General features: G+C 47.1%; 3 protein-coding genes across 3 annotated transcripts; all 3 read right to left on the bottom strand.

Moving 5' to 3' along the window:
- Window positions 1-1,543: 1,543 nt before the first annotated feature.
- LOC123088028 (phosphatidylinositol transfer protein 3) lies at window positions 1,544-3,909 on the bottom strand. The gene is made up of 5 exons (XM_044510174.1): window positions 3,605-3,909; window positions 3,050-3,226; window positions 2,664-2,765; window positions 2,307-2,552; window positions 1,544-2,174 (listed from the first exon to the last, which is right to left on the bottom strand). Exons 1-5 carry the CDS (start codon window positions 3,689-3,691, stop codon window positions 1,941-1,943), a joined length of 846 nt encoding a protein of 281 aa, XP_044366109.1. The 5' UTR covers window positions 3,692-3,909; the 3' UTR covers window positions 1,544-1,940.
- Window positions 3,910-8,606: 4,697 nt separating this feature from the next.
- LOC123083021 (peroxidase 2) lies at window positions 8,607-10,093 on the bottom strand. Its single transcript, XM_044505182.1, has 2 exons — window positions 9,798-10,093; window positions 8,607-9,539 (listed from the first exon to the last, which is right to left on the bottom strand). The coding sequence occupies exons 1-2, from the start codon at window positions 10,017-10,019 to the stop codon at window positions 8,769-8,771; spliced, it is 993 nt and encodes a 330-aa protein (XP_044361117.1). The 5' UTR covers window positions 10,020-10,093; the 3' UTR covers window positions 8,607-8,768.
- A 4,185-nt stretch (window positions 10,094-14,278) lies between these two features.
- Window positions 14,279-15,654, bottom strand: LOC123083020 (peroxidase 2-like). Its single transcript, XM_044505181.1, has 2 exons — window positions 15,340-15,654; window positions 14,279-15,237 (listed from the first exon to the last, which is right to left on the bottom strand). The coding sequence occupies exons 1-2, from the start codon at window positions 15,559-15,561 to the stop codon at window positions 14,467-14,469; spliced, it is 993 nt and encodes a 330-aa protein (XP_044361116.1). The 5' UTR covers window positions 15,562-15,654; the 3' UTR covers window positions 14,279-14,466.
- Between the last annotated feature and the right edge of the window lie 1,409 nt (window positions 15,655-17,063).

Raw genomic sequence — 17,063 nt, 5'->3', positions numbered from 1 at the left:
CCACTGCCGCCCCATGCAGTCGCTGTTCAACCCCCCGCTAACCCACATCCCATGCGTACGCGTGCTAAATCCGGGTTTACCCTCCCCTCTCGCAAACTTAACTTTCTTGTCGACGCTCCTAACATTTCGCCCCTACCTCGCACTTATCGTGCTGCCCTTGCCGACCCTAACTGGGCTGCTGCCATGACTGATGAGTACCAGGCACTCCTTCAGAATGACACTTGGACACTTGTTCCCCGTCCTGCTGGCTCTCACGTCGTCAGCGGGAAGTGGGTTTTTCGTGTCAAGTATCATTCCGATGGAACCCTTGCGCGCTACAAAGCACGTTGGGTTGTCCGTGGTTTCTCTCAGACCGAGGGGATCGACTACGATGAGACCTTCTCACCAGTCGTTAAGCCTAGCACCATCCGTGTCGTTCTCACTCTCGCCATCTCAGCCTCTTGGCCCGTTCACCAACTCGATGTCAAGAACGCCTTCCTCCACGGTCACTTAGCCGAGACTGTCTACTGTCAGCAGCCTCTCGGGTTCGAGGATCCTACTGTGCCTTCGCACGTGTGTCTCCTTCGTAAGTCTCTCTACGGTCTTAAGCAGGCCCCGCGCGCCTGGTTCACTCGCTTCGCCGCCTTCCTAGTGACTATAGGATTCACCGCCTCCAGATGCGACACCTCCTTGTTTATCTACCGTTCCTCGAGTCACACTGCCTATCTCCTCTTATATGTCGATGATATCATACTAACTGCGTCATCCTTCAGTTTCCTTCAGTATGTCATTTCTCGTCTTCGACAGGAGTTTGCCATGACTGATCTGGGATCTCTCTCGCACTTTCTCGGAGTCTTTGTTACCCGCTCTTCCTCCTCCCTTTTTCTCTCGCAACGGCAATACGCGCTCGACATTATCCAGCGTGCCGGCATGTCCGAGTGTCATATTATTCGTACCCCCATCGATTCCGGCGCAAAGCTTTTCGTTAACACCGGTGACCTTCTTGACGTTGCTGACGCTACCACCTACCGCAGTCTCACCGGTGCTTTGCAGTATCTCACTATCACTCGCCCCGATCTATCTTACTCCGTTCAGCAGGCGTGTTTGTTCATGCATGCGCCTCGCACCTCCCACCTTAGCCTTGTCAAATGCATAGTTCGGTACGTTAAGGGCACTTTAGATTTCGGTATGCACATTACACCTTCTACCTCCACCTCTCTTGTTGCGTACTCCGATGCCGACTGGGCTGGCTGTCCCGACACTCGTCGTTCCACGTCTGGTTACTGCGTTTATTTTGAGGATAATTTGGTTTCGTGGTCATCCAAGCGACAACTAACTGTTTCCAGGTCCAGTGCGGAGGCTGAGTATCGCGCCGTCGCTCATGCTGTTGCCGAAACTACATGGCTGCGGCAACTTCTGCAGGAGCTTCACCAGCCAGTGTCCAGATCCACTGTTGTCTACTGTGACAACGTGTCTGCTGTCTACATGTCTGCTAACCCTGTGCAGCACCGTCGTACGAAGCATATCGAGATTGACATTCACTTTGTGCGTGACAAGGTTTCGCTTGGCGAGGTTCGGGTTCTGCATGTTCCCACTTCTTCACAGTATGCTGACATTTTCACCAAAGGGCTGCCAACCACGCTCTTTGCTGAATTTCGATCCAGTCTCAACGTCCGGCAAGCCCACGTTGACACTGCGGGGGGCTGTTAGACTATGATTTGGTCTACTGTTGGACTTGTGTTACTAGTCCGAGCTAGTCGCACACTCCATGCATCCACCGCCCTTGCATGGCGCATGCAAGGCTGTTAGCCGCACTTATCTTTCCATCCATCTAGGATCGATGGTTAGTCTGTTTACGTGCGTGTGTATCTCTCTCCCTCTCTCTCATGTACTCTATTATATATTACCCCACTGTGGATGAACGAATGTGTGATGCATTGCAACCCCTAGCCTATCTTCTATCAGTGGTTGTGACCATTTGAATCTTTTGATGCTCCTCTCATCTTGTCGGCTCTTCTCATTCTCTCGGCATACTTGTTGATGTCGAAGGCCGTACCGGTGCTTCTTCCTCCAAATGAAGATTCCAGCGTATCCAAGTCAAAGATGTCAGCCATTATCTTGATGCTCTCCGGCTTGTTTGCATACACAAACTTCACTTTCTCTTTCATGTCTGGCTGCACGAAGTTCTTGGCTATCTGCAAATCAAACAAAGGGCAGAGTAGATAAAATCAGGGTTGAGATTTTCACTGATAAAACAGGAAGCACACTCTCACAAGACGGCAAACATTGGATGAAACACTACAGTTTGGATTAGAATCTTTGCATACCTTCCAGAAAGACTCAAAAATCCTTGGAGGGTCGAAAGGGATCGCCACGCCTATCACCCCCGGATAATAGTTTTGGATTATGTGTATGGATTCGCGGGTTATCGACAGCGGCGAGCTCGATATCGACCAGCCTCGGAAGTCGGTCAGCCAAACGACGAAGTCGTCTTGTTCATCCGCCGAGTTGGTGGCGAAATGCTCCAGGAGATACACCAGGTGCTTTATTTGCTCCTTGGCTGAAACTTTAGACTGTTTTTGTTGTACAAGTTAGTGTTGGTGTTCCTGTAAGGCTGTAATGACCAATGTCTGCTAATGGATTGATCATTGTAATAGACCATGCACGCATGCAAAATTAATTACCTTCATTGGTACGTTTGATACGAGGACACTTCTTCCATTCTTGTCAAGGTAGTCGGCCACATGTGTCCTCCGGGCCTCGTTCTCCACTTCTGGAATGTCGTCCTGCCATTTTTACGAAACAGAGAAGAGTCGCTTACACAACACAATCACGCAGCTATATATGAGCAGATACTTGGAGGTACTCCCTCCGTTTCCAAATACTTATCTTTCTAGGCATTTCAAATGGACTCAATATACGGATGTATGTAGACATATTTTAAAGTGTAGATTCACTCATTTTGCACCGTATGTAGTCACTTTTGAAATTTCTAGAAAGACAAGTATTTAGGAACGGAGGGAGTAGAATTTATAAGAGGGGCTTATATACTATGAGAAATTTGACTGACCCAGGAAATTGCATTCGGCCTGTACTCACGCCTCCACTTGACAGTCTCCTTGAGACCCTTGGTGGCTTGCTCTGCGCTCCAGTTCCTCGCCCGGAGGAAACGGCGGATGGTGGCGTCCGACAGAAAACTCGCCATCTCCTCCGTCAGATTGCCCAGGAGACCCCGCACCTCATTTATCTGCATGGACGTTCGTGCAAATCAAGATATAAAGTTACTAGTAGTAGTAGTTAATCTCTTCCCGTGAAAAGTTACTATAGTTAATTACTTTCAAAAATCAATGGGTGCATCTGCATCCATGTTTTATTCAGAAGTGATTGAACATGTTCTGGTAACGAATTCGAGCTCACTTGAAGATCAGATCCACATGCATGGATTTGCAGTGTCCATTATATGTTCCACAAACAGAGTACATATATATGAGAATTGTACTGCAGTTCCACCCACAAAAGCTGCGACTTACAGATTGGATCGAAAACATACAACGGAAACACAACACGCAGCCATGGCCATGGCCAGCAGGAAGGAATTCAGACAGAGAGAAGACTTGTCAATTACCTTTTCCTGCTGCTGTTCTTCCGAAGACGACGCTCTCTGCTGCGCGGCTTCTTCGCTCCTGGTCGTCTTCTTCAGCTGGTAACTCATTTTGCTTCAGAGCTGCCCACAACCACACTGACACTGCAGTGCTCTGAAACATGATCCTCAATGACCCACCGGCATTATATATCATTGGGCGAGATGGAAGAACATCACAGACACGGGTAGTTGGCGTGAGCGTGGTTGCTTGCAGCTGCCATAATGGATGGCATCATGATGGGCGACCGAACCACGTACTGCCACTGCAATAGGGTGGCGACACGCTCGTCCTGTTCGCGCCATCGATCGGGCAAGGCAATGCAATGGCATCACGTCTGTCTGTTGATGGCATTCAATGCCGGCTTCTGTCTCCTCTCCTGATTGACAATAAGGGGGGCAGTTGGGTGTTGGGCATTTAACTGCAAGACGCGGTGAGCTAGTAGTAGCGGTCTTCTAATTAATCCAACGACTGTATATCATGTGCAGGATAATGGAATTTTAGGACGGATGATTACTCCAGATTTGTCCTGGTTGACACCGATGGTTCATGGTTGGCAAGCAACAAGTCATTTAGGAGGGCGTGGGTACAGTTCATCCACCCGGCTCGACAACGGCCGGGCTTGGAATTTTCCTTGATCGTCGCCGCACTTCAGCGTAGAATTTGGACTCGAAGAAATGGAAAAAATCTTTATACAAGAAGTGCCAAGTGTTAGCTGTTGGAAATTCAGGCTTAAGGAAGACCTAACTCTATTGCAGCACGGAATAAAGGCAAAGGCACAGGAAATAATAATAAAAAAATATTCAGGTCAGTAGACCACCTAATGACGACTACAAGCACTGTAGCGAGCCGAATGTGCATCGTCATCATCGCCCTTCCTTCACCATAGCCGGGCAGAATGTTTGGGCAGTTTGAATTAAACTGCTGAAACATCTTATATTTCGGAATGAAGGTAGCACTGGAGAGTCGAAAAGTTGTTGTGCTAAGGCCCAGCGGGACCAGTGCACCAGAACAGCAATCGTCATCGATAAAGAGAAGTGTAGATCAAAAGGATCCAACACGTAGAAACAAACACAAACGGAAACTGGGTCCATGAATACCCATCGAAGAGTAATAACGACCGAATCCCACAAGATCCGTCGAAGATACAACTCCACACGCCCTCCGATGACTCTAGATGCATCACCGAGACAGGGCCTAGATGGAGAGTAGATTGCTCCATCTTCAGGGAACCACCGTCGCCACACCTTCCGGACTAGGACACAAACCCTAGTCGATCTCAAAGAAATGCCTAAAGACGAAACAACAACCCTCCCACCGGCAAGGGTCGTAGTCCACCGCGCCTCCATGGCCCTAAGGCCACCGACCACTAGGCGGACCGGCAGCGGCACCGGCGGGAGGTCAAAAAACCCTAATCTCAGGTGGAATCACTGCAAAAGACGAATGGGTATACACATGGTGTGAAAACTTATAGCTTTGGGTATGTCCCTTTTATCAATGTATTTTTATGAAGCGATAGTACTAGACACACGCACACGCATGAACTACAGACTTTCTTGGAGAACATTGTGTGCCATCTTCTAATTGCACCTCCATGAATTTCATTGGTGAGCCCGCTTCACTTAATTAAATTTCAGTCAATCAAATCCTAACCACCCGTAAATCCCCTGTAAACCCCTCGTGTATCTAGCATTACTCTTTATGAGGTGTTTTATAACTACGTTAAAATTTGGAGTAAAATAGCACCTTGCCATTATTCCATTCTCATGAATCGGACACTGACCCATACAAATTGTATCTGCAAGTGGGTTTGTATATGGGCATCCCATCTTAACCATCAACATTTACACGGATTATATGGGTACAAGAATTAAATTAACAATACTCATGACCCCCTAATCAACTCGAGACATGTGTCAACAACTCATAAAAAATATTCAAATCCGTTTAAAATACAGAATCTTTTTTTCACCATATTTAAAATGGCACGTGGATAATTTTTATAGGGAGCGAAATTTCTTGACATGTCTGTATTACCCAATATATCTTCCAGGATGTGATAAGTTTGTTTCTGACTAAACGGGTCCCTGAGGACCCACACACGTCCATTGTGGCCGTGTGGCCGAGAGTTTGATTGTCCTAGGGTTGTATGCCCGGGCACGTGCATTGTTCACCTTGGAACCGATCTAGGTCAACCAGTGCATTATTCACCATAGAAATAAAAATTGTGAACGCTGAAACCGATGTAGGCCGACTGAGCGGGCTGCCCATTTCCTATTCTGCACCTTAAGCGCCGGTTACAGTGTACAACCGGCGCACAACCCTCCGACTGAGCGGGCTGAGCGGGCTGCCCATTTAGGACCGTGGTTGTACTCTGTTTTCTTCTGGTGTCTTTTTTGCGTGTTTTGTGTGTGTGTTTTTTGTTCCTTTTTTGGGCTGGCGTTTGTTTGGTTTTGTCTTTTCTTTTTCATTTCCTTTTTAAATTTTAATTTTCATGAACCTTTTTCAAATTCCTGAACTTTTCTAAAATTCTTCAACTTTTTCAAATGCATGAAAGTTTAGCTCATGAAATTTTTTAAAATTCATGATTTTTTTTTCAAAGTTCACTACTCTGTTTTACTAATTGTGCAAACTTTTGATTTATATTTTTTCATATTTTATGAACTTTTTATTGAGTTAATGGACAACTGGTCAACGCGTCAACCGGTCAACCAATGAGATGCATGCGAGCGAGGATGCGCCAGGAGATGCGAGTGAACGCAGCCTCTTGTTTTCTGGGCCGCCCACTACCCCTCGCATTCAAGCGCCAGCACGGCTAAGCTGCGCTAAGATCGCTGAACAGGAGCTCTCCGGCCCGTATTTCCTATTCCGAGCGTCAGTTCCAGTGTAACTCACTAACCGGCGCACAACCCTCCAACTGAGCGGGCCGGCCCCATTAGGACTACCTGTAGTGTGTTTTATTCTGGCGTTTTTTTTTGGCGAACCGGTTTTGTGTGTGTTCGTTTCTGTGTATTTTTTGGCTGGGTTTTGTTTGGTTTTGTTTTTCCTTTTTATTTTCCTTTTCTTAATTTTCATTTCATGAACTCTTTCTCTTTCCGAATTTGTTAAATTTCAGAAATTTAAATGCTTGTGAACAGTTTTCGATATTTTTTATTTTTAAAAATTTAAGGAACATTTTTTTTCTAATTTCGCAAACCATTTTCAAATTGGTGAACATTTTTTAAGCTCTATGAGATTTTTCAATTTTTTTCAACTTTTTTCGTGAACGTTTCTCAAATTCGCAGTTGTTTAAAAAATTAGTCAACTCTTTTTGGATTTATGTTTTTCATATTTTATCAACTTTATAAAAAGCCAATGGACAACTGGTCTACCGGTCAACCGGTCAACAAACGAGATGCATACGAGCGAGCAATGCGCCAGGAGATGCGAGCGTTGAACAGGAGCCCTCCCGACTAGCCGTATTGGGCCATAAATCTTTCTTTAAAAAATATGTGTACACGCTGAGGAACAAAAACCATGGCTAGTGTCCATATACATGTTTCTATGTAAATGACATACTAACACAACTTAATCCAAGCCGATAATTATAATCCTAACTGGCCAAATAATTCAGATGATGTGGACAAACACGGTGGCTTGATTTTATATCCGTATTAGCGACAGGGGGAGTCGAACGTACCTACAGGTTCTGGCACCTACGCTTTTCCTCTCCCCAATAACCATCTGGGTGAGGCCTGAGTTGTGATTAGTTATAGGTTAGATAAATTTTCTACTGTAAAGATGCCGTTGAGGTGAGTAAATTTGGTGAGTAATTTTTTTTAAGGGGGCGAGGTGAGTAAATAGAACGAAAAAAGTAAGTGTGTTACAAATGAATCAATCCGCATTGCCAACACCAGGGCTGATCATACTTAGCCCATTAACGAGCCAAGTCGGTCAAAAGTTGCCACGGAATGTATGGAAAAAGACCTTTTTAACATTTTCATTAGCATATCCGTACAGAAAAATTGTCGAAGAGTTTGGGACTTTTCAAGTCAATAATTTCAGTGTAAGTAGCATGGTAACTTACGCACCACAACCATTATATAACTTACACAACTCGTACGTGATAATTTTGGACCTGAAAAAAGTTTCCGAAACATACCAAAAATGGAAGTTTTGAAAGTCTCGTCGCAACGGACCTAATGGTGAAAACAAATTTTAAATCAGACCAACGGTTTGAGCTATAAGACGTTTTAAATTTTCAAATAGGAAGAGTCTTATATGGAGGAAAGTCGTCTAGAATGTGCACGCGGTTTCAGCCAGAGTGCGCCGCCGGAAGGGGAGGAGCTAGCACCGACGGAGAGGAGCAGCAGGGGAGACGGCCGGAGGAGAAGCGACGGGTGTGCGAGAAGGTGTGGGTGGCACGGCAGCGATGGGGAGGAGGAGTCGGTGGCAGATCAGTATGTATAAGAAACATTTGAAATTAGATAAGCCGCGGTTTGTACCTGTATATAAGGAACTCTTTCACGGGTGCCTTGGGCCGGGAACTCGGCAAAACCGTCTACATTGTGGAAAGAAAAAGGATAAATGTATGACGAAAATTATGCCAAGTTTCGTAGTGCGGGAGCTCCGCAAACTCAGTCTGCCATAACAGAGTACACAAACTACCCTTGTTGCCACGTGGCGTAAACTTTGCTGAGTACGGTCTGCCAATGCGAGAAGCTCGGCGCAGTCCGTACGAGCCGAGTTTATTTTGTTTGCCGAGTTCATTTTATCTTGCTCTCAACAACGGCATGCATCTGCCGAATCGGGCACGTCGCCGAGAAACGTACTCGCTTACGTGTTTTTTGTCGAGCTTACGTGATTTGACTCTCGGCAACGACCAACTTTCCAGTAGCGGGGGTTGAGATGTCATGTTCGAAGTTGCAAAATCTTTGTTCAAAACACGTTACAGCAGAAGTGTAACTTTATTTTTCAAAATAAAAGAACATTGGCTTGCAGCACAGTTACACATGTAGTCGAGCAATTCCGTTGGCGAGAATTGAACTAAGAAATAACAAAAGAAAAGATAACAATGATGGATGCTAAAAGAAAGTCCACACTTTACAGCGGTAACTCTCGCTTGCAGGATGGAAGCAAACAATGGAGATGCAACAATGATGCATGCACTTAGTAGTAGTTGATTGCGCGACAGTTCTTCCTGATCTGTCCCTGGTCGCCGGTCTTGACCTCAATGCCGGCCATCTTCACCATGGCCTTCTCGAACCTGTCCTCCCACCACCCAGGGATGTTGGCGTTGTCCACCACCATCCTGGCCGTCTCCTCCGACGTCAGGAGTGCCGCGTCAGAGGTGAAGAGCACCGTGTGCGACAACACGTTGTTGTAGTACTGCTTGTCCATGTCATTTGGGGTCACCACGTCCTGCATCACCGTTGGGTCCTTGCCGCCCGAGGCGGCGTCTGCGGGGCACTGGCCACGCAGGAATGCGGCAAGGCCGCCGTCGATGTCGGAGGAGATGTTGAGGCGGTCGGGCACGAAGGCGGAGCAGTGGGAGCGCCCGATGGTGTGCGCTCCAGAGAGGATGACCAGGTCCTCCACGTCAAGGCCCTTGACGACAAAGCTGTCCACGAGGTCGCTGAGGTTGGATGCGGGCGGGGCGAGGAACTTGAGCGGCTCGGAGGCGTTGGAGAAGGTGCCGTCGCGGCGGCCGGATGGCACCTCGAAGTCCACCTTGCCGGCGCTGAGGATGCAGGACGCGTCGCGGGCCGAAAAGGCGATGATGTCGGCGCATGAGACAACGTCTGGGCAGGCCGCCTCGAGGGCATCCTTGATGGTGTCGATCAGCTCGAAGCCGCGCAGGGAGGGGTTGTTGGGCGGGCTGAGCTTCTCTGGCGTCGGGCTGAACGGGGTCGGGTCCAGGAGGACCGAAGCATCACAACCCTAGGTGACCACCAAAGATTTGACAAAATCAATCAACTATAAAAGTATACATGCATGTTTGCATTGCAATTTATTATTGTTGAGGGAATCGTTAACTGGTAGCTGTTCGGGTGGTTGTTGAATAGGTGATTAATAAGCTAATCAACTGATTTATTAGTTTGTCGGCTATTCGATAACTCTACGAATAGGGAAGTTAACTGATTAATCGAACGAATTCTTGAACAAGGCAACTTATTTCTTGCCGTGAGTAGGACGTACCTCGACGAAGCAGTCGTGGAAGAGCATGCGGATCATGGCGGCGCCATTGCCGGGGTTCTGGGAGATGGCCTCCATCATGACGCCCTTGACGATGGCCTCCGCCTCGGGGCACCTGTCGTGGTAGAACCCGATCTGCAGAGGGCTGGCCTGGCACCCCACAGCAAGGAGCAGCAGCAGGGCAGAAGCCACCAACACTTGCAGCTTCTGAGCACCCGCCGCCATTGTTTGAAGCTAGCTCGAGTGCCTGACTAAGATTGGAAGATGAGATGTGGGAGGTGACCGATGGATGGGTCGGGAATGCCTGCTAGCTGTTGTATATACTTCGAGCATGATGTTGCTTATATAGGTGGGCATTCGAAGCATATGTTGTCGACTAGCCTTGTGCTTCATGGGAACATTACTAGCTACGTACACCGGCCGGTAGTTGCCACCAATCGTCGACGTTCAGTTCGCAGTGGAATTAATCAGAGGGCGTCGGTAATGAATGATATGATACACAAATAGCGAGCTAACCTTGAGTTTTTAGAAGATGACAGCTCTCACTAACCCTGATGGTTACATGGGGTTGACTTGACTGATGTATGAATCGGCCATGTATAAGCTGGACTGGGCCTAGCTATTTTGTACTGATATAGTAGCTAGACCAAGCAGCTGATTGATGTGGTCACCAGTGGCAGATGGGGACGCATGTTTTCCTGGCTGTTGAGAGGTCAGGTTAGTTAAAAACGTTTCTTAACTTAACTTATAAGGACGTTTACATGTCAATAAAAAAGGCTAAGAACTATTCCTTTTGACCTTTGTCCGTGTGTGCCCGCTTCGTGTCTCAAATCTGTTAGGGCTTGTACTTTGTTTTTGCGGGGTAAAGGGAGTTTTATTAAAATGTCATAGTGTTACAGTTGAGAGGCCACAAACCCTCAATACAAGGTGGAACCGAATGCAACCACACAGCTGTAGCTCGCTCGGAACGACTATAATTGGCGAACCGATCAGCAACTCTATTCTGAGTGCGATAGATTTTCTGAGGTACAAACTTCCTATTACTCATGAACTCCTTAATCTCTAGGACCAAGTGACCATAAGCCGAGCGAGTTAAAACATTGCTCTAAAGGCTCGCTAAGGCTTCAGAAGAATCCGACTGGACGACGACTGGAAGATCCGAGTGTTGGATAGCTAAGGCCATACCTTGCATGAGCGCATGTATTTCGGCCTCCAGGGCGTCGTTACAGTGGAAGAGGACCCAGTATGCTGCAAAAATAATCTATCCTTCATGATCTTGCAACACCATTCCTGCGGCCGCCGAGCTATCTGATGCCTGGAATGATCCATCAACTGACAGTGCAACATAACCCGGACTCGGCACCGGCCAAGGCAAGGATGGAACATCCTTCTTGGGAAGAATTCTTGGAGTCGCCGAAGATGGCATTTTTCCTTTCAGAATTTCATCCACCAAAAACCGACCAGCTAACTTTATGGATTTATAATAACTGTCGAGGAATTCCACCGTAGAAGAAACTGGCGGTACCTCCTTGCCATGAGTTTGGTCATTACGTAGCTGCCAAATGCGCCATACTAAGATGATAATCATGTCACGTACATCATCGGAACATCTGTATAAAAGGTGCATAAGCCATTCCCTTCCATTATCAACTAGGAGATCATCAGGTGGAAGGGGCCATCTTGCACGCATATGTAGCCAAATTTCTCTCGCATGGTCGCATGCGATTAGGGCGTGATATGTGCCTTCCTCCTCCAGACCACATAGTCGGCAAGTTGAGCTTGTGGATATATGTCGGGTCGGTAGTACTCTAGAAACAACTTTCCACGTAGTTACCTTCATCTTCTGCGGAACCAAAGATTGCCACACACAATTTCAAAGAGAGTGGGAACCATTTGCCGCCGCACTTGATGCCCCTTCAGAAAAAACTGGATCATGATCGCATGTGACTAATTTGTATGCACTCTTAACTGAAAATACTCCACTCTTCTCTGGAAACCATGACAGGAAGTCGGAACGCTGCCTTAGAGAGGTGTGTATCTTGAGAATATGTAGAACATCCATCTCCCAAAAATATTCACGAAGACAATCAGCCCTCCATGCCCCATTGGCGTCCAGAGAATCTAAAACATGATTTAGACGGCAGGTTCCCTTCGGGGTGATCAGACGGAAGGAGGATGGCCGTGGGATCCAGGGGTCTCGCCACGTCCGGATGTGCTCCCCGTCCCCCACCCGCCATATAACTCCTCTTTTCAACAACTCCAACCCATGCAATATACCTTTCCACACCGCAGAACCAGTGTTTGAAACACTGTGTCTAACAACTGACCATGAGGGTAATACTTTGTCTTCAACAGTCTCGCACATAGGCTGTCAGGGGAATCAAGAAGTCTCCAAGCTTGCTTGGCCAATAACGCTTGGTTGAACGCTCTCATATCCCTAAAGCCCATACCCCCCATGGATTTAGGAAGTCTCATTTGTAGAAGTGCATGCTCTAGCCAATGCAACCAAAAAACCGATCTCATGAAAGAGACTAGGCAGCACATTATACATCAACACTGCCTCTCATGTGTGGCTCCCTCAGACCTAAACGTGGACCGAAAGTGGACTGCAATTTAATTATGCCAGTCGGGTCTTGAACTCAAGGCCTCTTGACTCCGATACCATGTAGAAGTGCATGCTCTAGCCAATGCAACCAAAAGACCGATCTCATAGAAGAGACTAGGCAGCCCATTATACGTCAACGTCATTCTGTCCCAACTCATCCAAGCTTGTACTTAGAGACGAATAAATACACACTAACGAACAAATGATTGCACTCAATCTTAATTAGTGGCGCGTCATTTTTAATCCACACCACCAGTAATTTACGCCACCATGAATACGTTATTGGTGACGTGTCTGTATTTTCACACGTCACAAGTGTGTGGGACTAGGTGTCCTGACAAGGTATATGTAAGTAGTGCCGCGTGGTCTATGTGCCATGCTGTTGGTGCTGTCACTAGAGCTTGTGTGGCATCTAACTGACACATCGCTGATGTTTTTCGCAAACACGCGGGGTGTCTATCATTCATTAGTAGGTAGAAAGAAATCAATAATACTACACGCATGGACGAAATCAACGGGCTTTTACGGACTGGACTGCATGCACTACTTTAGTTGCCCCCCCCCCTCCCGATTTTAAGTGGTGGGTCGGCCTCACTTAACCAAATCCCAACCAATCAATGTTTAACCACTCCGTGATCCCGCTATAAACGTCCGTGCGTCTAGCATCGCTCGAAAGAAATAGGTTGTTCAGCCCAACATAGATAGTAGGGGAGAATAGATATAGTAGTAATTTATATATTCCTTTGGCACCAACATCAGCCCAGAGCCGTGCTTCGTCTTGGATCTGGGAGAATACACACGCGGCTTAGGGTTGGTCGCCCTCAGGCAGCCACGTATCCTAGGGTTCATTTATACGTATATGCCTGTGCCGTTCAACCATTTGGTTACACTTTCGATCGTCTGATTCCGAAACCCGAATGGCTGTCTTTTCTCATTGTCATGCGCTTCCTGTCATGTCTCTTTTGCCCCCCCCCCCCCCCCCCCCCCCCCCCACACAAAGCCAGATAATTCCTCACTTCTCCGTTTCTGTTGTTTATGCCATGCTACCATCCATTAACTATAGATTTCACTATGGTATGTGGTTGGCTCCTTTTGGCACTTCCGTGTGTTGCTCACTCACTGTGCCCAAGTCCTATTGCTCATGGCCCTCGACAGCCGCCAGAGGGAACGGCCGGTCGGCGACCAGCCTCACCTTTCTTCATCTGGTCCACAACATACAGACATGCAATAAGACAATAGTGTGTACTATGATTTATCCCGCGTCATTCATCTTTGTATGTTGTTGACTACAAAAAAATCAATTTGTGCGATTAGATTACTTTTTTTTGGTCCAAATCAGTTTTTGTAGATTATAAGATAGAAAACCAAGTCATTTGCACTATTTTGGTTGTAAGACTCGGTCACATTTTCCCAAGGTTTATGTATCCTCTATTATAGAAAAATCCAACCCAAAGCAATTTAAAGTTATGCTTTCTGGAGTATTCTTTCCCATTTGTTAAATTTGATGGTATGCTATTTTATGGTTATTTTAAATGTTAATACTCAATTTGACGTTGCATACTAGAAGGCACTAACTCATGCCTACATGAAGAAACTATATGAAATTATATAAAGCTTATATGAGTATATAAAGCTTATGTGCTCATAATAGGACATGCTATAAACTATGAAATTATATCTCTGTGCTCTTTGTTTGTGCATACTCTTAAATATTATTTAATGGGGAACTATTCATGATTATTAATAAAAAAATTTATTATTTTGTTTATATTTCATACTTAAATTTCGGCAGCAAAGCGCGGGGATTTGTCTAGTTGATTCATGAAATCGTGGCAGGGGTTCACATGTCAATCATTTCATGTTCAAAGCATCCAAGGTCTCTGTTCAAAACATGCATGTTGCATGCATCACTTTATTATCCCAAATACAAAGAACATTGGCTGACAGCGCACTTACATGATGTTGGCGAGAATCGAACAAAGGAATAACAAAAGAAAAGACAACAGTGTTTGCATAACGCGCAGTGAAAGAATCGCCATGCATGCACGTAGACGAACATTCGTGCACTTAGTAGTAGTTGATGGCCCGGCAATTCTTCCTGATCTGTCCCTCGTCGCCGGTCTTGACCTCGATGCCGGCCATCTTCACCATGGCTTTCTCAAACCTGTCCTCCCACCATCCGGGGATGTTGGCGTTGTCCACCACCATCTTCGCCGTCTCCTCCGATGTCAGGAGCGCTGCGTCGGAGGTGAAGAGCACCGTGTGGGACAACACGTTCTTGTAGTACTGCCTGTCCAGATCGTTTGGGGTCACTACGTCCTGCATCACCGTGGGGTCGTTGCCGCCCGGGGTGGCGTCGGCGGGGCACTGGCCACGCAGGAATGCGGCGAGGCCGCCGTCGATGTCGGAGGAGACGTTGAGGCGGTCAGGGACGAAGGCGGAGCAGTGGGAGCGCCCGATGGTGTGTGCACCGGAGAGGATGACCAGGTCCTCCGCGTCGAGGCCCTTGACGACGAAGCTGTCCACGAGGTCGCTGAGGTTGGACGTGGGTGGGACGAGGAACTTGACCGGCTCGGAGGCGTTGGAGAAGGTGCCGTCGCGGCGGCCGGACGGCACCTCGAAGTCCACCTTGCCGGCGCTGAGGATGCAGGACGCGTCGCGGGCCGAGAAAGCGATGATGTCGGCGCAGGAGACGACGCCCGGGCAGGCCGCCTCGAGGGCGTCCTTGATGGCGTCGATCAGCTCGAAGCCGCGCAGGGAGGGATTGTTGGGCGCGCTGAGCTTCTCAGGCGTTGGGCTGAACGGGGTCGGGTCCAGGAGGACCGAAGCGTCACAGCCCTAAGGTGGTCACCGACGAGACAACAAAATTAATCAATTATAAAAGTAAACATACATGTTTGCAATGCAATTTATTTCTTCCGGTGAGTGGCTAGTGTGTACCTCGACGAAGCAGTCGTGGAAGAGCATGCGGATCATGGCAGCGCCATTGCCGGGGTTCTGGGAGATGGCATCCATCATGACGCCCTTGACGATGGCCTCCGCCTGGGGGCACCTGTCGTGGTAGAACCCAATCTGCAGAGGGCTAGCCTGGCACCCCACGGCGAGCAGCAGCAAAGAACACGCCACCAGAAGGTACAGCTTCTCATCACCAGCAGCCGCCATTGTTTCAAGGTAGCTAGCTAGCTAGCTCGAGTTCTTGAGTCGTGACTAATATAAAAGAGAGAGAGGAGGGAGGTGAGTGATCAGTGCGCGGAGAATGCCTGCTGCTGTAGTTCCAGCAGGAAGCCACTTATATAGGCGAGCATTCCTAGCTAGCCCTTATTGGCAATGATTTTTTGTTGGATCTTTTTGCTTCGTTGGAAGGTTACTACACCGGCCGGTAGTTGCCCCGTTCGTCGTTCAATTGGCTCACTCAGCTCCTGACAACCCAGTGGCACCGAAAAACAATCTCACAGGGCGTCGGTGATGACACGATGATACACAAATAAGGAGTAACAAACAGTAGTTCACTGACCCTGATTTTTTTAGAAAATGGGCTCACTAACCGGTCATGCGGCCGGTTGACTTTATCGGCTGATGTACATATGCATGAACCAGTCATGTGTAAGCTGGACCGGAGCTGAGTATTTTGTAGTAATGGTAGCTAGATCAAGCAGCTGATTGACGGGGACGTATGTTTCCCGGCCGTTGAGAAGTCGTGTTAATTAGATCAAGCAGCTGATTGACGGGGACCTTGTGCTATGGTTATCAATAAAAAAACAATTGTAGCCATTGGATCGTGTTAATCCAAAAATGTTGCATTGTGCAATTATGGTTATTTAAACTTGTTCATGACAACACTTTCTTGTAGTTCCTGTAGTTTATTTAACTGTAACATTGTTGGTTTGCTCTATCTGCTCTAAACTTGGTTGGCCAAAGATGGCTTGTTTGTGTATTAATTGTGAAACAAACCACAATACACTGCCTTGTAAAACACTTGATGGTTGTTTCTTTTTCTATTGGTGGCGTGGATCACGTGTTGTGAGATCTTCTGTTAGTCAATTACCTGGATAATGAGGTATGTAGATATGTACGTACATGTGTGGTGAAAATCGTGCTGATAACTCTAGTCTTAGTTGCTTTTCCTGTAAGTGGTCATAATTAATTCGATACAAATCATATTATAGCCTGGTGTCTTACACGCTTGGCATGTCCATCAGCATGTTTCCCTGTTCATATTACTTACCTCTATATTTTTTGGTGGTCTTCTGTCACTTTCATGATGCCTACTTGTCTCTGGGTTCCTCCACATTTACCGAGTTAGTATCGTATTCATGTTCTTGTGCAGGTCTTTCTCCTGTATATAATTTTAAGGACCGAGGAATGGGTTGAAACATGTGTGTGTGTGTGTGTGTGCGCGTGTGTGTGCATAGTTACAATCTGTGTAGAATCAACATTGGTTTAGTACGATATACTATCCTTTATGAGTTGCATCTTTGTGATACTCTTATTACTTGGCCATTAATTTATCTTGTTCTTTCTCTCTGTCGAGGGAGCAGCTCTCTTCGGCATGATCTGGTGTGTTGTCGTGATCTCCGGCGAAGCTGGTGCACCGCCTTGCTTGCAGTGACGATGAGACAGTGGGGTGGTTGCCCTGTAACCTCGGCGTTGCCCCCCAGGACTGC

This window comes from Triticum aestivum, chromosome 4A, assembly GCF_018294505.1.
Source record: "Triticum aestivum cultivar Chinese Spring chromosome 4A, IWGSC CS RefSeq v2.1, whole genome shotgun sequence".
Classification (NCBI taxonomy): Eukaryota; Viridiplantae; Streptophyta; class Magnoliopsida; order Poales; family Poaceae; genus Triticum; species Triticum aestivum.
The sequence above is the reverse complement of the archived record's forward strand: the minus strand, read 5'-3'. Positions and strand labels throughout refer to the sequence as shown.